At 40.6% G+C, this 23,325-nt stretch overlaps 1 protein-coding gene across 4 annotated transcripts in view; it reads right to left on the reverse strand.

Moving 5' to 3' along the window:
- cnot6l (CCR4-NOT transcription complex, subunit 6-like) overlaps nucleotides 1–23,325 on the reverse strand; it is a 100,985-nt gene that overhangs the window by 14,592 nt on the left and 63,068 nt on the right. For all 4 annotated transcript variants that reach the window (XM_041186275.1, XM_041186285.1, XM_041186268.1 and 1 more), the window contains 2 exons: nucleotides 11,830–11,987; nucleotides 1,985–2,139 (listed from right to left, as the gene is read on the reverse strand). In XM_041186275.1, the coding sequence (XP_041042209.1) occupies nucleotides 1,985–2,139; nucleotides 11,830–11,987 (313 nt within the window). The remainder of the gene's footprint in view (nucleotides 1–1,984; nucleotides 2,140–11,829; nucleotides 11,988–23,325) is intronic.

Here is a 23,325-nt window from a genome sequence, read left to right on the forward strand (position 1 = left end):
GGTAGCAAGAGGATTCCTATAGGTATGGAAAATAATTGTATTCCTATATTGTACTATTTACCATAAAAGTTAAGATATTAAGATTAGATGTGTTGCAAGAAAGACTTAAAGCTTGGGCTCGTGGTTATAATGATTTTCAAACTTCTCTTCCTGCAGAAGAATATAGTCTGCAATATCATTATTGATTCCTCAGGATATTCTGGTACATTTTGATTCTCCGTGTCAAGATCCTGATCGCCCTTGGCCTACATGTACCATTTCCCTCATGTTATGAGAACACCTGAAGCTTTGACTTGCAGCTAAATCCACCTTAGATAAAATAACACATCACAAACAAACAAAATGCAACTTATGCAAAGACTATTGTTCCATGCAGCAGTAGAACAACTGAAACATCTGAACTGTAAGCATAAAGACAACCTGAGCTTCAAAGCTGCATTTAACTCATTGAGGGTGGATTTACCCTATAACTTTAAAATCTGTACAAGAAATTTCTTCTTCTCACAAACACTAACTTAAACGTACAAATGCAAGCCTGGAATTTCTTCCATATTAGCACCCAGAGACATGCACAATATGAACATAAAGCAAATTCATGCTTTAAAAAGAGCTCGGAACACAAGTGAATTACCTACGCGTACACATTATACCCAAATATCTTCAACTTTTTAACCATTATATTTGAGTGGACTGATAAATAGACATCTTTGACTTTAATAATGGCCTGCCTCAAAGATAGAGCTTAAATTACCTGCAATTGCACTTGCTTAGAGGCTCTCTTCAAGTTACAGCCTGATTTTCAGACACAGTAGGAATCAGGACATTTCTCATGATTTATTACAATGTTTTAAACCTTTCTCCTTTGAGACCTGCACTGTACTTTTATTTCTTGAATGCTTTGTGACACGTTACTTAAAAAAAATTGAATAGTTTTCCTGATCACACGTTCCTGAATATGTTGTGTTTAACGTACATGAATGATGGTTAAGTAAGCTGAATCTCTAATTTTCATACTTAAAGAGTGCCTGCACTTTCCTGTGGTCCCCATTTTTTTTTAAATTGATTTGTGGTTCACTTACATTCAGGTGCATTTTAATGAAATTGAGGTGTAACTTAACATTATATCCAATCTCCATTCTGCCAATTTCAAGTCTAACTTCCAGGTTCTACCAAGTCCCAGAGTTAGGGACCAATCTGGCTCTGGAGCAAAGCAAGACTCCCAAGCATCTCATATGACATTTCGTTTTTTGAAAATACATTCTCTGAAGGTTCCCAGGGATTCACCATATCAAGTCTTAGACTGAAAAGCTTTATTTGTGGATCAAATGAAAAGTTTACTCAGAGTTTAAATTAGGCTTTTCACTTCAATTTCAGTAAACTTTATCTTCCTCCTCCCCAAACACCTCAACTTTTGATCCTGTTGTTACACTTAACATCTCCTAGCAAAGTTGGTAAAGCAACTGGCTTGACTCTGGTCCTGCTAGGGAGAACAGTACGGCATTTTCAGAAGTGCACAATTGTGGGTTGGTATGACATGCCCTCAAATTCCCCCTCCATGAAAAAGTTCCTCACTACTATTATCATAAAGTATATTAGAAACACCAAATTGGAAAGCAAGATACATTCAGCTACAGTTAATGACGTTTTTAGGAAGAAACCTACAATAAGAGAAATAATCTAGCTAGTCAAAGCAACTTTCAGTGCTTAGAAGATATCAGCTTTCACCTTAACTCTAAAATGAGGTTTATAGCCTTTAACCTGTTCTAGTGGATAGAATTATTTTTTAAACCTGCATTATAAATTCTCACACTAAACTGATTGCACTTTGCTGACAGTGGCAGCCATTATAAATGCCAGTGATTAGTGCAATTAATGTCACCAACATACAGTGTCAATAAAATTGACAAGGATTATAACAGATTCAGAACAGGAATCAACAGTAGATTTCAGAGACATAAGCAGTACATTGTCTGTCTACACATACTTCTCTGTTTTGAAGAATATTGCACATCCATCTACATGCTTCCTTTCCTGCTCAGACATTAATTTGGCACGAGATTTTGGACAGAAGAACCCATCATATCCACGTTGCTTCAACTCAGGCAAAAAGAGGTTAAAGTATTGCTCTGTTTCTACTTCCTATTAAAGAAAAAATATATACATTTTAAGTTGGAATATCTATCAAAACACAATAACAGCACAATTGGCTAAAAAAATGTGTAAGTGAATGTAATTTAATTTTTGAAGTGTAAAACTTGGCACTCGATATGAACTTCATGGCAGAGGCTTGCAAACTTGGACCCAAAAGGAGAATCTACTCTTTGCAACATTTTTTCTGGCTCAAGGCAGCCCTCAAGTTATTTTTTTTTTGGATGGGGGAGCAGATGCTCTTAACATCTGCTGTGGTATTATTAAAACTGCTATACACAGCCACTCTAAAATTACAAGTTTTTTTTTAGGAACAGGAAAAAACAGTAGAACTAGAAAGCGCATCGCTTTTGACACATCAACTCAAAAGGTTCATAGTTTTCACTATAACTCTCAATCCCATCTCTCATAAAAACATACAATTGCCTCATATCCATCTGTTGACCCCATTCTAAATGGTCCTTACTAGCAATTTAATCCACAATATTATTGCCTTGCTTGTTAGACCAAACGCTCTACTCTGTTCCTTTGCCACATACAAAATTGTTGTGAATCCTTCTGCTAATAAAGTTTCCATGAATCAATATGATCAATTTACATTATCTTAAAAGTTTCAATTCAATCACCTCAAAGTTTCCTCTCCTCTTTTTCAAACAAAATAATTCTCAGAGCTTGGAGGTATTGATATTCAGACTCCTTGTCAATACTAGCTTCTGCACTTTTTCAACAGTAGAAGGAACTTTTAGCAATGTTCAAAGTCTCCTCAATAAAAGATTTTCCTCATTGTCTATTGGACCACACAGCAATAACAAGGTGATAACAATCAAGGCTGAAATTTGAATTTGACTATCCTAATTTGAGAGGTTAATATAAATCAATTGAATTATTGGAGCTCCTACTTGTTTTTTTTTTAAATTGTGCACATTTACAGCTCAGTCAAAATGTACAAATGCTATGAACTTCCAGGACCCATCATCCAGGACTGATTTCTACTTAGTTATACAAGTTACATCACTAGCCTCTACCAACAGAGACACCTTCCCAATACGTGTACATTCAGAAACCCTCTTTTCTGATTTTATATATCTATACAAATAAGCAATGTGTAGTGGTGGATGAATGTTTTTCAGATTGGGTGGTTAGCAGCAATGTTCGCCAAGGGTCAGTTTTGGGTTCATTACTCTTTACAATTTTTTTTAATAAACAACCAGACTTGGGTGTAGAGAGCAGTATTATAAATTATACAGATGATGTCAAAACTTGGCAAAATAGTGAATAATGATAGGTTGCGGGATTACAGACAGAATGGTATAATAGGTTAGAGGCAAGGTAGATGGAATTCAATGTGGAAATGTGAAGTGATTCACTTTTGAAGGACTAATATGAAAAGACAATAACAATAAATAAAACAATTCTGAAAAAAGTGCAGATGAACAGAGAGGCCCTGGTGCCCATAAACGTAAATCCTTAAAAAAGTGGCAAGACAAGTTGGAAAGTTGATTTTAAAAAGCATATGAGCTACTTGGCTTTTTATATACAGGAGAATAAAGCCAAGTGATCATGGTAGATCTTTATAAACCACTGGTTAGTCCTGAGGTGGAGTACTGTGGAAAATTCAGGGCACACACTTCAGGAAGAATGCGAAGAGTTAGAAATGGAGGTTTACTAGGAATGAGAGACTTCAAGTTTGAAAGAGATCGAAAAAGTTAGGACTGTTCTTCTTGGAACACAGAAGGTTATCAGATGACATAACAAGCGGTTTAAAATGAAGAGAGGATTTGGTATAGTAGATAGAAAAAAAACTGCTCCCTCTGGGTCAAACATTAGAGGCCACAGATTTAGAGGATTGGCAAAAGATCGAAAGAGAAAATGTGATGACGTTTCTTCACTCATGCCGGATTTGGGTTTTTTTTTTTATTCATTCAAGGGGTGTTGGCTTCACTGGCTAGGGCAACATTTATTGCTCATCCCTAACTGCCCCTGAGAAGGTGGTGGTGAGCTGCCTTCTTGAATCGCCGTAGTCTACTTGTAAAAGGTAGTGCAAGCTAATTTCATGAATAACTTTAAAAGGGAGTGGGACATGTATTTGAGGATGAAGATCTTACAGGATTACATACAGGAGTGAATGGGCTGAATGACCTCCCTCTGTGCAGGTTTCCTGAGGGGGTGAGTGGGGGGTGCAGAGTATGGTAGTTACCCAGGGAGATAGAAGTCATCTTAATCTTTTCCTGGGTGACTATTCCTGTATAGCACAGTGGCAACCATCCGAAGACTACAATTTAAATCGCCCAATGGAGGTTTTAACTTCCCAGGCAACTGCCATGTAATCCTTATGTGGGGACTGTCAGGAAGATATAATAATTCTCATACTGTTATTGGAATTTATTGTAAAATGGGAGGGGGGTGTGTGTGTGTGTGTCTTAATTGGATTAAAAGCAGCTGGTCTGAAGGCTTTGATGTAAACATGGTAAAACATGGGGGGAGTTTAGAATGTACGGTATAAAAGGATATTTGCATTTTTAAATAAACCGGACTTGATTGTTTCCAAAGGAGTGGGTGAAATGCGTCACCTAGCCAGGCAAAGTTTAGAAACTGTATGTTTATTTTTCCTAAAGATTACTGGTGAAACTTAATGCTCTGAGAGATTATCAGAAAGGTAAAGTCTAAAGACATAGTGAAACAATGTGAATTTGCATTCAAAGTGGAAAATATGTATGGAGGACCGAAGGCTATGTGTAAAGGCAGGCATTTTAAAATCTTACAAGTATGAAAAACCTTCAGCATTTATGCCTCAAGCTGCTGTCTTCAAAGAGCTGAAGTTAAGAAAACTCACTTTGAATTCGCGTAGTTCAGGGTATCATGTTTCTTTGCCTGGGTCTTTTAAAATCTGTGTGTCAATGAAAGTGTAACTGGGAGTCAGATTAAGTAGGGGAATATGAATTATTATAGTAGCTATTTGTAGACATACATATGTGCTTAAAAATAATTTTTCTTGTTAATAAACATTTGATCTAGTTTTGTAAAACCCTATAAGACCTGGTGGTCTTATTACTACTGAATTCAAGGCATGCACCTCGAAATTTATACAAACTGCAAAACAAGTTGTGGGAATCGTTTCAAGTTTTCTTTTGGGATTTGAACAACTCAGCATTTATCATCAGGTGTGCCATAATGGGGACTTCTTGGGGTGGTCCTTCAAGTACAACACCCTGGAGAATGGAAGTTATGGGCCAATTTGCAATGACATATTCAGGACAGGTTTGTTTTTTTTTTAAGTTATTTGATTTATCTTCTGTCCCCATAGATTTAATTACAGTCTTAAGCAACAGAGCATTACATCAGTTCTCATTTTGAAACAAATGTAAAAACATGTTAAATAAAAGATGGACACATATGCAACTGTTATGTAATTTAAAAAAAATTCATTTACAGGATGTGGGCATTGCTGGCTAGGCCAGCATTACTTGCCCTTAATTCCCCTCGAGAAGGTGGTGGTGAGTTGCCTTTTTGAACTGCTGCAGTCCCTGTGGTATAGGTACACCCACAGTGCTGTTAAGGAGGGAGTTCCAGGAAGGAACGGCGATATATTTCCAAGTTAGGATGGTGAGTGGCTTGGAGGGGAACTTCCAGATGGTGATGTGCCCCTGCACCTGCTGCCCTTGTCCTTCTAGATGGTAGTTGTTGTGGGTTTGGAAGGTGCTGCCTATAAGGACATTGGTGAGTTTCTGCAGTGCACCTTGTAGATGGTACACACTGCTGCCACTGTTCGTTGGTGGTGGAGGGAGTGAACGTTTGAGGAAGTGGTGCCAATCAAGTGGGCTGCTTTGTCCTGGATGATGTCAAGCTCCTTCTGTGTTGTTGGAGCTGGACTCATCCAGGCAAATGGAGAGTATTCCATCATACTCCTGACTTGTGCTTGTAGATGGTGGACAAGCTTTGGGGAGTTGGGAGATGACCGGCTCTTGTAGCCCAGTATTTACATGGCTAGTCCAGTTCAGTTTCTGGTTAATGGTATTCCCAGGATGTTGATAGTGGGAATTTAGTGATGGTAATGCCATTGAATGTCAAGGGGCAATGGTTAGATTCTCTATTGTTGGAGATGGTCATTGCCTGGCACTTGTGTGGCACGAATGTTACTTGCCATTTGTTAGCCCAAGTCTGGGTACTGTCCAGGTCTTGCTGCATTTGGACATGGACTGCTTCAGCATCTGAGGAGTCATGAATGGTGCTGAACATTGTGCAACCATCTGCGAACATTCCCACTTCTGGCCTTATGATAGAAGGAACGTCATTGGTGAAGCAGCTAAAGATGGTCGGGCCTAGGACAATACCCTGAGGAACTCCTGCAGTGATGTACTGGAACTGAGATGATTGACCTCCAACAACCACTACCAGCTTCATTTGTGCTAGGTATGAATCTAACCAGCAGAGTATTTTCCCCAAATCCCACTGACTCCAGTTTTGCTAGGGCTCCTTGATGCCACACTTGATCAAATGCTACCTTGATGTCAAGGACAGTCACTCTCACCCCACCTCGGGGGTTTAGCTCCTTTGTCCATGTTTGAACCAAGGCTGTAAAGAGATCAGAAGCTGAGTGACCCTGGTGAAAACCAAACTGAGCATTAGTGAGCAGGTTTTTGCTACGCAAATGCCACTTGATAGCATTGTTGATGACCCCTTCCATCATTTTACTGGTAATCAAGAGTAGACTGATGAAATGGTAATGGGTTGGGTTGGATTGAATTTGTCTTGCTTTTTCTGTTCAGGACATACCTGGGCAATTTTACACATTGCTGGAAAGATGCTAGTGCCGTAGTTGCACCAGAACAGCTAGGCTAGGTGCGCAGCAAGTTCTGGAGCACAAATCTTCAGTACTATTGTCACAATATTCTCAGGGCCCATGGTCTTTGCAGTATCCAGTGCCTTCAGTCATTTCTTGATATCATATGGTGTGAGTGGATGGATCATCCACTCTGCACTTCTGGTTGAAGATTGTTGCAAATGATTCAGCCTTCTGTTTTGCACTGATGTCCTGGGCTCCTCTATCATTGAGGATCGGGATATTTGTGCAGCCTCCTCCTCCAGTGAGTTGTTTAATTGTCCATGAATATTCACGACTAGATGTGGCAGGACTGCAGGGCTTAGGTCTGATCCGTTGGTTGTGGAATCGCTTAGCTCTATCATTTGCTGCTTTTGCCATTTGGCACGCAAGTAATCCAGTGTTGTAACTTCATCAGGTTGACACCTCATTTTTAGGTATGCCTGGTGTTGCTTCTGGCATGCCCTCCTACAAGCTTCATGGAACCAAGGTTGATCCCCTGGCTTGGTGGTAGAGTGAAGGGTGTGCTGGTTCATGAGGTTACAAATTGTGGTTGAGTACAATTCTGCTGCTGCTGATTGCTCACAGCATCTCATGGATGCCCAGTCTTGAGTTGCTAGATCTGTTCAAAATCTAGCCCATGTAGCACAGTGGCAGTGCCACACAACATAACAGAGGGTATCCTCAATGTGAAAACAGGACTTCTTCACCGCAAGGGCTGTGCTGTGGTCACACCTACTGATACTGTCATGGACAGATGTATCTGCGGCAGGCAGGTTGGTGAGAATGAGGTCAAGCATGTTTTTCCCTCTTGTTGGTTCCCTCACCACCTGCCGCAAATGCAGTCTAGCAGCTATGTCCTTTAGGACTCAGCCAGCTTAGTCTGTGGTGGTGCTACCGAGTCACTCTTGGTGATGGACGTTGAAGTCTCCTACCCAGAGTACATTCTGCACCTCTGCAACCCTAAGTGCTTCCTTCAACATGGAGGAGCACTGATTCATCAGCTGGGGGAGGGCGGTTCGTGGTAATCAACAGGAGGTTTCCTTGCCCACGCTTGATTGGATAGCATGGAACTTTCTGGAGGCCAGAGTCGATGTTGAGGACTCCCAGGACAACTCCTTCCGGAGTGTATACCACTGCGCTGCCTCCTCTACTGGGTCTGTTCTGCCGGTGGGACAGGGCATACCCAGGGATGGTAATGGTGGTGGCTGGGACATTATCTGCAAGGTATGATTCTGTGAGCATGACTATGTCAAGCTGTTGCTTGACTAGTCTGAGACAGCTCTCAATTTTGGCACAAGCTCCCAAATATTACTAAGGGCGACTTTGCAGGGTCGACAGAGCTGAGTTTGCTGTTGTTGTTTCCGGTGTCTAGGTCAATGTCAAGTGGTCCTTCCAGTTTAATTCCTTCTTATTGACTTTTTAGCAGTTTGATACGAGTGAGTGGCTTGCTGGGCCATTTCAGAGGGCATTCAAGAGTGAACCTCGTTACTGCGGATCTGGAGTCACATGTAGGCCAGACCAGGTGAAGATGGCAGATTTCCTTCCCTAAAGAGCATTAGTGAACCAGGTGGGTTTTTATGACAATCGACAATAGTTTCATGGTCATCATCAGACTTTTAATTCCAGGTTTTTATTGAATTCAGATTCCACTATCGGCCGTTGTAGGATTCGAATCCGGTCCCTAGAGCATCCTCTGGATCTCTGGATTACCAGTTTAGTGACAATACTCTATTTTTAAAACATCCACATTCAAGTAGGTAAATAAGATTGCAATTCTTAAGAAATGCATTGTTTATAACTTTCAACATGCTTTTCTCTCTACTTTAGTAAGCCACTTAGCCTACACTGTTACTTGAAATTTCAAAGCAACTTTTGCTTTCAGAGCTTTCAAACTGACCCCTTGATTTGAACAGAACACCTCCTTAAATCCCAAAAGTGTGTTACCAGGATCTCATGGATATTAAATTTTTGACCAAATTCAAATAGACAGTTAAACTGAACAAAAAAAAAATAATCACACAGCATTGCTCAAATACAAATTAATTTTCCAGGCTTTAATTAACAAAATTGGCACCAATGCACCAAAAGAAGTTTGAGAAATGGATTTAAAAGGGTCAGCCACTGAATTAAAATCAACCATAAAATCTCATTTGAAAGTGAATGTACTGTATCCCTGAAGATGAAATGACTGGACAGCCTCAGCAACAAGCTGGAGACCTGCCCCAATTTCCATTATTCCCAAGCTTCAAACAGCACCAAGCCCACTGCAAGCAAGCAATAACAAAACTGTTTCACATTGTATATTGCCCAGCATACTGCCTATAATTGACGGGATTATGGAATGGTATAGCACAAAGGCAGCCAGCCATTCAGCCCTTCGTACTTGTGCGACTTAATCCTACTCACCTACACATTTTCCCCAAAGCCCTGTAAATTAACCCCTTTCAAGTATTTATCTAAATCCCTTTAGAAAGTTATTGAATCTGCTCCCTGAATGCTTTCAAGGCAATGCATTCCAGGTCATAAAGCAATTTTTTTTCCATGTGATTCTTTTGCCATTTGTTTTAAATGAGTCCTCGGATTACAATAGTTTCACATTAATTACTCCATCAAACCCCTTCATGGTATTGACACTACTATCAAAATCTCCCTTAACCTCCTCTGCTCTAAGTAGAGCAAACCCAGCTTCTCCACACAAATGAAGTCCTTCAAGCCTAGTATTATTTTAGTAAAACCCCTCTGCACTCTCTCCAAGGCCTGGACATCCTTCCTAAAGTGGTGCCCAAAAATGGACACAGTACACCAGCTGAGACCAAATTTCTATTTTAAACAAGATTTAGTGTAACTTTGTTGCTCTTGTACCCTATGCCTCTACTTATAAAGACAAAGATCCAATCTGTCTTTCTAAACAGCCTTCTCAATTTGTTCTGCAACCTTCAACAGACTGGTGTACATAAACCTCAAGGTTTTTCTGTTGTTGGTCCTCCTTCAAAATTGCACTATTTTGTTTATATTTGTTGGCCTCATTCTTCCTAGCAAAACTAATCGTGCCGCATTACTCTATTAAATTTCATTTTCCTTGTGCCTGCTTATTTCACCACTCTATGTCCTCCTGCAATTTGTTACTCTCCTCCTCACTGGTTACTGCACTTGAGGTTTCATGCCACCTACAAACTTTATATTAATGGCTTGATCTTTGGTTATGCAGGGCATAATTTCAATGTCAAAAAGAGCAGTGCTCCCAACATCGACATCTAAAATACCAATGCACACTTCCCTCTAGTCTGAAAAACAGCCGCTCATGATGACTCTCTGCTTTCTGTTTCTTGACCATTTAATACCAAAGGCTTCAACTTTGTTTACGATGTAGTGCTACATAAAACATTTTTTTGAAGTCCATATACACATCATCAACCACTCAACAGGCTCATGTAAATCAATGATCTGCTTTTGACAAATCAACACCGGATTTCATTATTTACCCATAGTTTCCCTCAATGCCAATTTTTTTTGTCCCAGATTGTATCAAAGTCTTCCTATCACATACATTGGGTTAACTGGCCTGTAGTTGCTGGGTTTAAACCTGTACTGTTTTTTTATACTGGAGTGTTATATTTGCAAACCTCCAGTCCTCTGGCATCACCCACATATCAAAGGAGGATCAGAAGATTGTGCCCAGAGCCTCTGCAGTTCTACTTTCACTTCTTTTGGCAATCTAGGATGTGTTCAATCCAGACCGAGTAATTTTTCTATTTTGAGCACTGACAATATTTTAAATGCCTTCTCTATCAATTTTTATGCTATCCAATTTTTCTACTACCTCCTCGTTTTAGTGTGACATTTGTAGCATCCTCTTATTTAGCGATGTCAGATGCAAAGTATTCATTTAGTAACTTCAGTCATGCCGCCACAAGAAAATCTGATTTTTGATCCCTAAAACTAGGCTAATCTTTTTGTTTGACTCTCCTTTTACTACACATAGGGTTATTCATGAAGAAATATTAGAATTGGTCTTCAAATGCTTAATATTTTGAAACAGCCTTTGGGGTATTTTTTCCCCCTTGGTACATGTCTCCTGGAATCAGGACTGGAGATGAAGCACAAAAGCGCACACAACACACTCCCTTTTCTTAGAGGCAGTATGTGTCAAGATACTTTTCAAGGTGAAAGGCTAACAAGTTACCTGTATAATTTTTAGAAATCATGAGGAAGTTTCCAGCTTACTCTTGTATACTCATCCCTGTATGCCACTAAGCTGCTCTTTTATTATTGGCACTATTATTTTCCATACAAAACCTTAGAACTACACTGAAAGACCAACAGTAATCAGACTAATTTAAGGTAGCCTTAGCTGAATCAACAGAGCTTTGTAATTATTGAAGTGGCTTTTGGAGAAGCAGCACAGCAAAATCGAGTTTTTAGGAAAATTTTACCATTAGGAAACCACAAAAAGGAGAAATCATTCCAAATAGTTAATATGGGGCTTCCAAATTTGTTGAATTGGAACGAAGTAGGAGATCCAAAAAAGATTACAGTGCACTTATTTAAATCTTAAGGTTTCTTAATGTTGCCAATATCGATCATATATATGGCTTACAATTTTCTGAAGCAAAGTGTGAATTAGTATTCAGATGCAACATTTTTTTTAATTTTTGATGGATGGGGATGAAGTGTTGCATATTTTTCTCTTCTTTGCTTCACTCTCCCAGGAGCGGCAGGGGAGCGAGGAAACTTGCACAAACACATGCAACAGACTTTCTTATCCTTCCTCATGTGAAGGGTGTGGGGGAGGAAAGAAAGACAGAGCAAAAGCAGTAGACAGATAGAGAGGGAATGTTTTAGTTGCACATCTGCCTTACCTGAAGGCTTAGGATGTCTGCATCACAATTTACAATTTCTTCCATGATTCCCTTTTTCCTGTACTCCCAGTTCAAAGCCCAGGATGGACAGTAACCGTACAGCTGCCTTGTGGCATACTTGTCACATAGAACATTATAACACATGATAGTGAACAATGCTGTAAAGAAAATCCATACATCATTAAAAGGTGTGAACCATCAGCAGTTTACCCAATACCAAGAGCTTATTGATCACCATTCTCTCAAATCCAAACAAAATAGAACACAAAATAAATCAAACATTCTATTGATACAGAGCAGACGTAAAGGAAAAAAAATCAGGTAGACATCATAAATGGAAATCCATGTTGTTCAAAAAAATGTATTAAAGAACATTCGGAATACCATTTGTGAAACATTAATACTTAAAATATATTCACAAGCATGCAAATTTATTTAGAATTTGGCAGCCCCTTTAGTGTGACTTAAGAACAGCTGTGAGATATGAAGAAATTTTATTGATTTCTTTAAATGTTGGCTACTTGGATACTCCACTTCTCAGTACTGCAGTCAGAGCATCAACCATAAGCATTTTCAGGTTAGACACAATGTGTTGCTCTACAATTAAAGATCCCTCCACACTACTCCAGCAGTATATGCGGCCCATAATCTCAGTAGAATAGCCATTGGCTACACATTTCCATTTCCCATACCAACCACTTTACAGGATATCAGTTGGTGCCTTTCCCCTTCAGTTCATTGAGGGAGCTAGTATTTTAGAGTTTTTTTTTTAAATACGTTCTTCCAATTTTCTCTCCATAAAAAGGTATCACTTTAAAAGTTGCTTCACGAAATAAAAGCTCATGTCATAGACTGTAACATATTAGCACGGATAGAGGATTGGTTAGCTAACAGAAAATAATAGGGATAAGTGGGTCACGTTCAGGTTGGCAAACTAACAAGTGGAGTGCTAGAGGGATCAGTGCTGTGGCCTCAACTATTTACGATCTATATTAATGATCTGGAAGAAGGGACCAAATGTAAGGTAGCACAATTTGCTGATGACACACAAATAGATGGGCAAGTAAATGGTCAAGATCTACAAAGGGATTTAAGTGAGTAAAAAAAATTGGAAGGATGTAGACAGGTTAGGAGAATGGGCAAAGAAGTGGCAGATGGAATACAACGTGGGGAAGTGTGACGTCATGCACTTTGATAGGAAGAATAGAGGCATAGACTATTTTCTAAATGAATTCAGAAATCTGAAGTGCAAAGGGACTTGGGAGTCCTAGTCCAAGGTTAACTTGCAAGTTGAGTCAGTAGTTAGGAAGGCAAATGCAATGTTGGCATTTATTTCGAGAGGACTAGAATATAAAAGTAGGGATGTGCTTCTGAGGCTTTATAAGGCTCTGGTCAGACCGCATTTAGAATATTGTGAGCAATTTTGGGCCCTGTATCTCAGGAAGGATGTTCTGGCCCTGGAGAGGGTCCAGAGGAGGTTCACGAGAATGATCCCAGGAATAAAAGGCTTAACATATGAGGAACGTTTGAGGACTCTGGGTCTATACTCGATGGAGTTTAGAAGGATGAAGGGGGATCTGATTGAAACTTACAGAATACTAAAAGGCCTGGATAGAGTGGACATGGGAAAGATGCTTCCATTAGTAGGAGAGACTAGGACCCGAGGGCACAGCCTCAGAGTAAAGGGAAGACCTTTTAGAACAGAGATGAGGAGAAACTTCTTTAGCCAGAGAGTGGTGAATCTATGGAATTCATTGCCACAGAAGGCTGTGGAGGCCAGGTCATTGAGTGTATTTAAGACCGAAATAGATAGGTTCTTAATTGGTAAGGGGATCAAAGGTTACGGGGAAAAGGCGGGAGAATGGGGTTGAGAAACTTATCAGCCATGATTGAATGGCAGAGCACACCGGATGAATGGCCTAATTTGCACTCCTATGTTTTATGGTCACGTTGGAGTTGTATAGAACTTTGGTGAGGCCACAGCTGGAGTACTGTGTGCAGTTCTGGGTTGCCATATTATAGGAAGGATGTGATTGCACTGGAGGGGGTGCAGAGGAGATTCACCAGGTTGTTGCCTGGGATGAAACATTTAAGTTATGAAGAGAGTTTGGATAGGCTTGGGTTGTTTATGTTGGAGCAGAGAAGACTGAGGGGCAACCTGATCGAGGTGTACAAGATTATGAGGGGCATGGACAGGGTGGATAGGGAGTAGCTGTTCCCCTTAGTTAAAGGGTCAGTCACAAGGGGACATAAGTTCAAGATGAGGGGCAGGAGGTTAAGGGGGGATGTGAGGAAAAACTTTTTTATCCAGAGGGTGGTGATGGTCTGGAATGCACTGCCTGGGAGGGTGTTGGAGGCAGGTTGCCTCACATCCTTTAAAAAGTATCTGGATGAGCACTTGGCACATCATAACATTCAAGGCTATGGGCCAAGTGCTGGTAAATGGGATTAGGTAGGTAGGTCAGGTGTTTCTCATGTGTCGGTGCAAACTCAATGGACCGAAGGGCCTCTTCTGCACTGTGATTGAGAGATTCTGTGAATGGGTGAACTTCCTCATTAATCCACTGAGGGAGCCATTCATAAGCAGTTTTGCACTCTAATGGAAATGGATTAATCTTTTCCAATATCTTTTTACATAGAAATTTAATACCACCTAGAGAGAGAAAACTTTCATTCCATTAACCAGAGGTAGATTTAAATTCAGGTCCCAAAGTGGCAAGGACAGTGTACTAATCCATGAGACCATTCATCAGAAGACTAATTTCATTAAATCAAAAGAAAGACAGGCTTGCATTTATATAGTGCTTTTCACATCCACCAGACATCTCAAAGCACTTTACGGCACATGAAATACTTTAAGTGTATTCACTGTTGCAATGTCAAAGATGCAGCTACCACAAACAGCAGTGACAGTGAACAGATAATCTGTTTATGCAATGTTAATTGAGGGATAAATATTGACCTGGACACTGGGGATAACTCTTCTTTGAAATAGTGCCATGGAATCTCATACATCCAACCAAGCAGGCAGATGGGGCCTCAGTTTAATATCTCACCCGAAAGATGGTACCTCTGACAATGCAGCATTCCCACAGTACCACACCGGAGTGTCAGCCTTGACAATCGTACTCAAACCCCAAAGGAGGACTGAACTCAGAACCTTGCAATTCAGTGCCAAGTGCGTGACCAATAGAGCCTTAGCTAACACAAAAAGCAGTCCTGGATTTTGAGGTAGGAATGACAGAGACTATCAGCACTCAGTTATTATGGAGATAATCAGACAGCAACTTATGGCATTCATGTCCAGTTAAATGCAGAAATCAGGAAGATGGAATCAGAGTTGCCCTATCCCTCCACAAGCTTCACAAACAGCATCTTGTTGTGAGATCAAACATTAAAAATTGACACAAAAGATAAGTTGCACACCAGTTACCCACTAAAATCACCAGAAAACATTAGGGCTGGAATTTTCAGGTATAAGTGAATTTGGTGAACAGTGAGATTAAGTCTGAATTAGTGCCAACTCTGAAAACTTAATGTGAAAAGTATGGGTCTCATTCCTTCAAAATTTATTTTGGAGATTTAAAAAACTGATTTATCCCTCTCTCAATCCCATCTTTCTTTCTTCTCTATTTTGCTTTCTGCAAAAACATCAAATTAAATATTCTAATTTATACTTCCCAGCTTAGACTGCTTATTTCAGAGGTTTCTTCAAACTGATTACTTGAAGAGACAGACTATTACTCAACCTACTCACAGGAGGTCCAAGATCCTAAGAAAGCGCCTTCAGACATTTTTCTACTTTAAAGCTGCTACATGAATGTTTCAGATAGTGTCACACTGAAAAAGATCTCTAAATAGTGCAAAGTTACTGCTCAAAGTTCTGCAAAGTTTGTGAGCAGCTATAAAGCTCAATAAAAGGCTAGTACTGTCTCTTCGCTGCTGACTGCAAAATACAGGCCATTAAATGCTATACTGTCTTCCTTTTCCAGATAGCATTAATCTAAAGGAGATGAGAAGCCAATCTGTTCTTAAGGCCCAAGCAAATGCTGCTTTTTAACCAACCATTGGATTCACCTTGAATGACCCTTCTCTGCAGGGAATCACTTGCTGTGTACTTTGCACTCTTCATATTGGGACAACCAAGCCAAAAAACATTATGGGGATTACATTCATAAAACGCATTATGTCTTTTGGAGTGTGGTGGCATGTTTGTGTTCTAATCCACTGCACCACCAGAGATACTTTTGTGTCCTCCATAATATCTAACTTTGTCCCTGCCTCAGCTCATCTGTTGCTGAAACCCTCATTCATGCCCTTGTTAATTTAGACTTGGATTATTCCAACACACCCCTAGCTGATCTCCTCCACCTTAAGCTTGAGGTTATCCAAAACTCCGCTATCTATATCTTAATTTGCACCAAGTCCCGTTCATCTACCATCCTTGTGCTCGCTGGCTTGAGTTAGCTCCCAGTCAAACAATGACTTGATTAAAATTCCCATCACTGTTTTCAAATCTCTTTATGGTTCTCCTACTCCCAATCTCTCATCTCCTCTAGTTCCACAAGCCCAAGATCTCTGCGCTCATAATTCTGGCCTCAAGCATCCCTGATTTTAATTGCTCCACCATTGGTGGCCATACCTTCATCTACATAGTCTCCAAGCTTTAGAATTCCCTCCCTACATATCTTCACTTTTCTAGCTCTCTTTCTTCCTTTAAGACTCTGCTTAAAAGCTATATCTTAGAGCAAACTTTAGGTCATCTGACCACGATCTTCAAATATGGCTTAGTGTTATATTTATAATGCCTATATTTATATAGCACTTTTAGCATAAAAGTTGTTGCGACATCTAAAAATTGGTCAAGATTGTAGTTCAAACAAAAAAAAACCTGGATATATATGTAACAGAACTGCTCTTTCTTATTTTTGACAATGATAAAATGATCAAGAGAATTTTTTTTAATGCAACTGGAAGGCACTGTCTGAAACGGTGCTGAAAGCCGATAAATTCAATAGTAGCTTTTCAAAGGAAACTGATATATATTTGAAAAGGAACAAATTATAAAAGGTTAGGCAAGTCACTTAAGTCTGGGGAAAGCACTTATGAGAATTTTAATTCAAAAATATATCGTCAGGTATACTTTAGAACAGAAGTAGTGCAGCCTTTGTCTGGTATTTCAACTAAATGTCAAAAGTGACTTAGTTAAATATATTACACTATTGAGACAACAACTCAGTGCATCAAGCACCGAGATGAAGGGCATGTCCTGTGTAAAAGGTGTCAAAATTCTGATACAAGGATGTGTGTGCAGAAACAGTTAATGCTTTCAGGAAAATGTTTATTTTCTTGATGAGAGCAAATGATTTTAATCCTGTGGTTCAACACAAGTTGTTTCCCGTTTGTTACAGAATCCAAATTCGCTGAGCAGGAGCTGGGAACTACAGGTCCCAGATTGCTCCGGGAATTTCCACGCATGCATGATTCAGGAACAGGCTACGCTTCCGCAGTACCATGTTTTAGAACTCTTTCGGCCAGGGACAAGGGCTCAGTGTGACTGCACAAGAAAGAAACTGTGCAAAAACCCTGATCATGCGACTCAGGAGCAGGGAATCATACTGGCAGGGAGTCCTGGACAGGGAGAGGTCCTAGTTAAAGAGAGAGAGGGAGCCAGAGCCAGAGAAGGAGCCACCAGGAGATGGCCGCCGGTAGGAACCATGAGGGAGAAGAGCAAGTAAAGAGGCTTCAAATAGTAAAAGGACTGCAGTTGACAGGCTTCGAGTAGTGAGGGCTCGGGAGAAGCCATGGAGATTGGAGGTTGGCGATTCCATGCTGTGGGCCGTTGGAGCAAAGGGCAACCTGTTGGAGCAGTAAGTTCTGCTCAGCGTGGTTGAAGAGCTGAAGTTGTGCATGTGAGTTGGTGCTGGAGTGCAGACTCAGGAATCTAGGGGAACGGAGTCTCAGGAGACAAGACTGAAACCCTGCGAGGTGTGCAGTCATTGAGTCAATCCAAGTCAGAGCAACTTTGAGAGAATTCAGAGGTTAGATCTTTGAAGGTGAAGACTGGAACCCCTTGTGAGAGAGACAGAGTTTCAACGAGGTTGGCTGATTCCATGTTTACTGATGACTGGGTGGGTTGCTGAAAAACCCATGGGATCTGTCTTGGTCCCACTTGCTATTTAATGTTTAGTGTTAGGCCATAGTTTGCCTGTTAATTCACATTTACCCCATATTAACCCCTGAATGTCAGCGTACAAGATAGATTTTGTAAATTGTTTTATCTTTCTGACCTTGTATAGTCAAGTTTATTTTGTTTGTTCAAAAGCAGTGGAACCAAGTGGCTTTATTCTCTTAGCAAGTGCCTTGAATCTCAAATTTTGTCTACTTTTAAGCAAAAAAATACCCGTCCCTAATCAGATCGTACCAATAACGGGGTCTGGTCTAGGGTTATAACATAAATTGGAGGCTCTTGCAGGATTTCAAATTCATGGATTGATACTTACTGGGGTTAAGGCTGATAAGATTACCACAGTGAATTTTACTATTACTGATTGAAAAGCAGAATGGCTTTGTTAATTGCTATGACTTATCTAGAGAGGGAGGATTTATCTCAGTGATTTGCAACAATTAACCAAGCTTAGGTTAATCGCATTAATAATGGAGTTAGAGTTAAAAGCCAGGGTTAAGAAAACAAGCGTAACATAGCACTTGGAGTTAGAAGAAAAGCCTGATGCGAGTATAACACAACTTGAGTTAGCTAGAATCAGTTGCAGATGAAGCAGCTTGAAATCGAAAAATGTAAAAGCTTGAACTTGGAAAAATAAAAGTAAAAGAGAGTAAGAAAAAGACAGATGCGAAAGCTTGAACTTCAAAGAGAGAAAGAAATCAGACAGCATGAACTGGCTGAAGAAAAGTTTAGGTTACATAGTTTAGTTTAAAGAGAAGCTGTTTTAATCAATAGAAATGATAGTATAGAGGATAAAAATAACGTAGAGAAACCAGTATCCTTTTATTGCCATAAGACAGGGCATCACAAAACAAATTATTGAGAGGAGAATTACCTGGAAAAACTCAGCAGGTCTGGCAGCATCAGCGGAGAAGAACAAAGTTGACATTTCGAGTCCTCATGACCCTTCAACAGATGCTGCCAGACCTGCTGAGTTTTTCCAGGTAATTCTGTTTTTGTTTTGGATTTCCAGCATCTGTAGTTTTTGTTTTTAAATTATTAAAAGGGATGTCTAAGGAGTCTTTGGGAAAGGCTATACCATTAAATGAAACAGGTGGTAGAACCATAGCAGTGGTCCAATCGAAAAGTGCTCCCTCAGATCCTGCCAGAAAGTAGGATGTGGTTCAGGATAGTCAAGGGGATTCTTCCTTGAATACTGCTGGTGAGGCAGGTTGCTGGAGGTTACAGAGCTTTTGTCTCTAAGGGAAAAGTGTTCCATTACTCCAACAAAACAAGCAAACAAATTAATATTTTGAGCGCTACTGGGGCAGATCAGTCATTGACGAAGGCTGACGATCACCTTTGTGTTCCAGATAGTTTGATGAAAGAGAATGTAATTGTCGGGGGTCTTTACGGGACTTAAGAACCTGCTCCCTTGTATAAAGTCAATTTACAAAGTGACTTAGTAAACCGAATTATAGTGGGAATTGTTCCTAATTTACATATAGAAGGGATAAATTTTATACTGGGCAATTTTTTGGCAGGTTTGAAATTCTTAGCAGTTTTGAGAAGCAGCTGAGGTGAGAGAAAGAGATTTTGCAGGAGGAACAAGCTGTACTGTTCCTTGATTGCATGGTAGCTAGAGCCCAAGCTCATAAGGCTAGACAGGTTAGAGTGGAAAAACAACTAGCCCAGGACCAAGAAAAATTAGCATCAGAAATGCAAGAATGTCAAAGGCTCCATGAGGAATTAGTTTTTTTTTCTTAGCAAAGCCTAATCAGTGTAAAAGAAAACTTCCAGGTATGAAATTTGAGTTTACTAGTTAAATGTAAGAACTGGTGACAACACTGGAGTGTTGGTCACAAGGAAATAGAACACTTGAATGAGGACTTGAAACATCTAAATAATAAACTTGTAGAAGCAAATTCAACAAAGATAGATCCTTCAGTTAAAGCCTGATGAACTTCAATTATCAGAAGTGTCTAATAAGTATCGTGAAAAATGCCTTGAACAGGAAAAAGGATTGCCGATGAATCAGGACAGTTGGTTGATTGCAAAAATAAAAGCCAAGATTCATGAAATGCTGGAACTTCGTCATGAAAAGGGCAATGGCATTCCTGAACTCTGATGCAATCTGGGAGAAAAAAAAGGATCAGATGTGCAATATGGAGGAGCAGATCCAGAGCAAAGCAGCTTAGGAAAATTTTAAGAAACATTCGGAGGATTTAATGAGTAAATTGGAAGAGTCTTAGCAGTCAGCAGCCATGGAAAAAGTTCCGTAGTGAGCCAAATGCCCATGAGAAGCTAAGCTTGCATTAGGGTTCTGCAGAACAGAGGGCGGTAGTGAAAAGTGACTGTGAAGCATTCTGGGAGAAGTCGGCGCAGTCACCGCAATTCAGAAGGGGATCGAGGAGGACCCACTGTCAAAGAACGGAATAGCCCCAAACATTACACTACTGTAGTGTTTCCATCCCTCCCTCCTCCACAAACCAAAAAAGAGGCAGTGCCTTCAGGTGTGCACCAGACCTGTGAGGGACACTCTTCTGAAAGTGGATTTAAAGAAAGGCAGCTGATTGGTGAGTAAATCCTGGTGAGTTTTTTTTCAATCTATTAAAAGCAATTAATTGCTTAATACTGAGGTCGTAGCTAAAAAAGTATAGAGTAGTACTGTACAAGTATAATTAGTTAAGAAACAAGGTTCCTAGCTAACATAAATAAGGTCCCGAGCTAGCATATTTTTAAGGGATAACTAGCTTAATTGAGAGGGATGTCATGGCAGAAAAACTCAGACCCGTGATATGCTCCTCCTGCAGGATTTGGGAAATGAGGGTTGCTTCCAGCGTCCCTGGTGACCATGTGTGCCGAAGTTGTGTCCAAATGCAGCTTCTAGTTAACCGGATTTCGGAGCTGGAGCTGCGGGTGGACTCATTGTGGAGCATCCGGGATGCTGAGCAAGTCGTGGATAGCACATTTAGCGAGGTGGTCGCACCACAGGCAGAAAAGGAATGGGTGACCATCAGGAACAGTAAAAGACTCAGGAAGGTACTGCAGGAGTCCCCTGTGGTCATCCCCCTCCCTAACAGATATACCGCTTTGAATACTGTTGTGTGTGTGTGTGTGTGTGTGTGTGTGTGTGTGTGTGTGTGTGTGTGTGTGTGTGTGTGTGTGTGTGTGTGTGTGGGGGGGGGGGGGGGGGGGGGCGGGGGCGGAGTGGCAGGGCTACAGTGACAGGGGATTCAATAGTTAGGGGCACAGACAGACACTTCTGCGGCCGCAAACGTGAATCAAGGATGGTTTGTTGTCTCCTTGGTGTCAAGGTCCAGGATGTCACGGAGCGGCTGCAGGACATTCTGATAAGGGAAGGTAAGCAGCCAGTGGTCGTGGTACACATTGGTACCAACGACATTGGTAAACGAAGGGATGAGGACCTGCAAGCTCAGTACAGGAAGTTAGGAGATACATTAAAATGCAGGACCTCAAATGTAGTAATCTCAGGATTACTCCCAGTTCCACGTGCTAGCAAGAGCAGGAATAAGAGGATAGACCAAATGAAAACGTGGCTGGAGAGATGGTGTAGCCAGGAGGGATTCAAATTCTTGAGGCACTGGGACCAGTTCTGGGGAAGGTGGGACCTGTACAAACTGGAAGGGCTGCACCCAGGCAGAGCTAAGACCAGTGTCCCTGCGGGGGCTTTTGCTAGTTCTGTTGGAGAATATTTAAACTAGTGTGGCAAGGGGATGGAATCCCAAGAGTAGGATCAGATAGGTGACATTCAGATCAGAAAAATGGAGGTAGAACATTAGCTAGGATGTGATAGACATGGAGTTACAGGAGAAGCAAAGTTTATAAAAAGTGTCCAGCAAGGGAGATTGATGGGGTTAAGCTGTTTATACTTCAATGCAAGGAGTATTACAAACAAGGTAGATGAGTTAAGGGCACAGGTAGACACATGGCAGCAGGATGTCATTGCTATAACGGAAACCTGGCTAAAGGAGGGACAAAGCTGGCAGCTTAATATCCCTGGTTATAGAATCTTCAGACACGATAGAGTAGGAGATAAAAAAGGAGGGGGGTAACACTAATGGCTAAAGAATCAATTCCAGTTGGGAGAAGGGATGATATACTAAATGGGTCAACAAACGAGGCTTTATGGATTGAGGTTAGAAATAAAAAAGGGGCAGTCACACTACTGGGATTATACTACAGAGTCCCAAATAGTGAAAGGGAGATAGAAGAACAAATATGTAGGCAAATTTCTACTTGTAAGAACAAGAGGGCAAACTATCCTAATATCAACTGGGATTCAAACAATATAAGGGGCACCGAAGGAGAAAAATTCATGCAGTGTGTCCATGAAAATTCTTTCAACCCATTAGTGACAAACCCAGAGAGAGGAGATGCAATTCTAGACCTAGTCTTGGGGAACGAAGAAGGACAAGTGGGTGAAGTGACAGTTGGCAAACATATCGGGGATAGTGATCACAATTCAGTTAGATTTAGCATTACCATGGAAAAGGACAGAGATAAGGCAGGAGTAAAAGTCTTGAACTGGGGGAAGGCAAATTTTGCTGAAATGAGAAGGGACTTGGCTGAGGTAGACTGGACAGCACTGCTGGAGGATAAAACAGTGGAAAACCAGTGGGAAGCACTAAAAAGCAAGATCCTAATTGTACAAAGTAGACATGTCCCCTACAAAAATAAGAGTGGTACTGCCAAATCTAGTACCCCCTGGTTTCTAGAGGAATACAGGGAAAGATCAAACAGAAAAAGAAAGCGTATGACAGGCACAAAGAACTAAGCACTACAGATAGTCTAGACAAATAAAGGAAGTGCAGGGACGAAGTAAAAAAGGAAATAAGGAAATCAAAGAGAGGGCATGAAAAAAGATTCGCAAGTAAAGTTAAAGATAACACAAAGATGTTTTGCCAATACATTAATGCTAAAAGGTTAGTAAAAGAAAAAGTGGGACCTATCAGAGATGAAGATGGAAACTTGTGTGTAGATGCAGAGGCTGTGGGAAGGGTTTCGAATGAATATTTTGTCTCCGTGTTTACAAAGGAAAAGGGAGGATGTAGATATAGTAGTCCAGAAGGATCACTGCAAGATATTGGATGGGATAGTCATAAAGAGAGAGGAAGTACTCGAAGGGTTGAAATCCTTGAAAGTTGATAAGTCACCAGGGCCAAATGGATTGTTTCCGAGGCTACAGAAGGAAGTCAGGGAGGAGATAGCAGATGCTTGGAGGATGATTTTCCAATCTTCACTAGATACAGGGGAGGTACCAGAGGACTGGAGAAATGCAAATGTAGTTCCATTGTTTAAAAAGGGAT

Source organism: Carcharodon carcharias, chromosome 1, assembly GCF_017639515.1.
Source record: "Carcharodon carcharias isolate sCarCar2 chromosome 1, sCarCar2.pri, whole genome shotgun sequence".
In the NCBI taxonomy this organism is placed as follows: Eukaryota; Metazoa; Chordata; class Chondrichthyes; order Lamniformes; family Lamnidae; genus Carcharodon; species Carcharodon carcharias.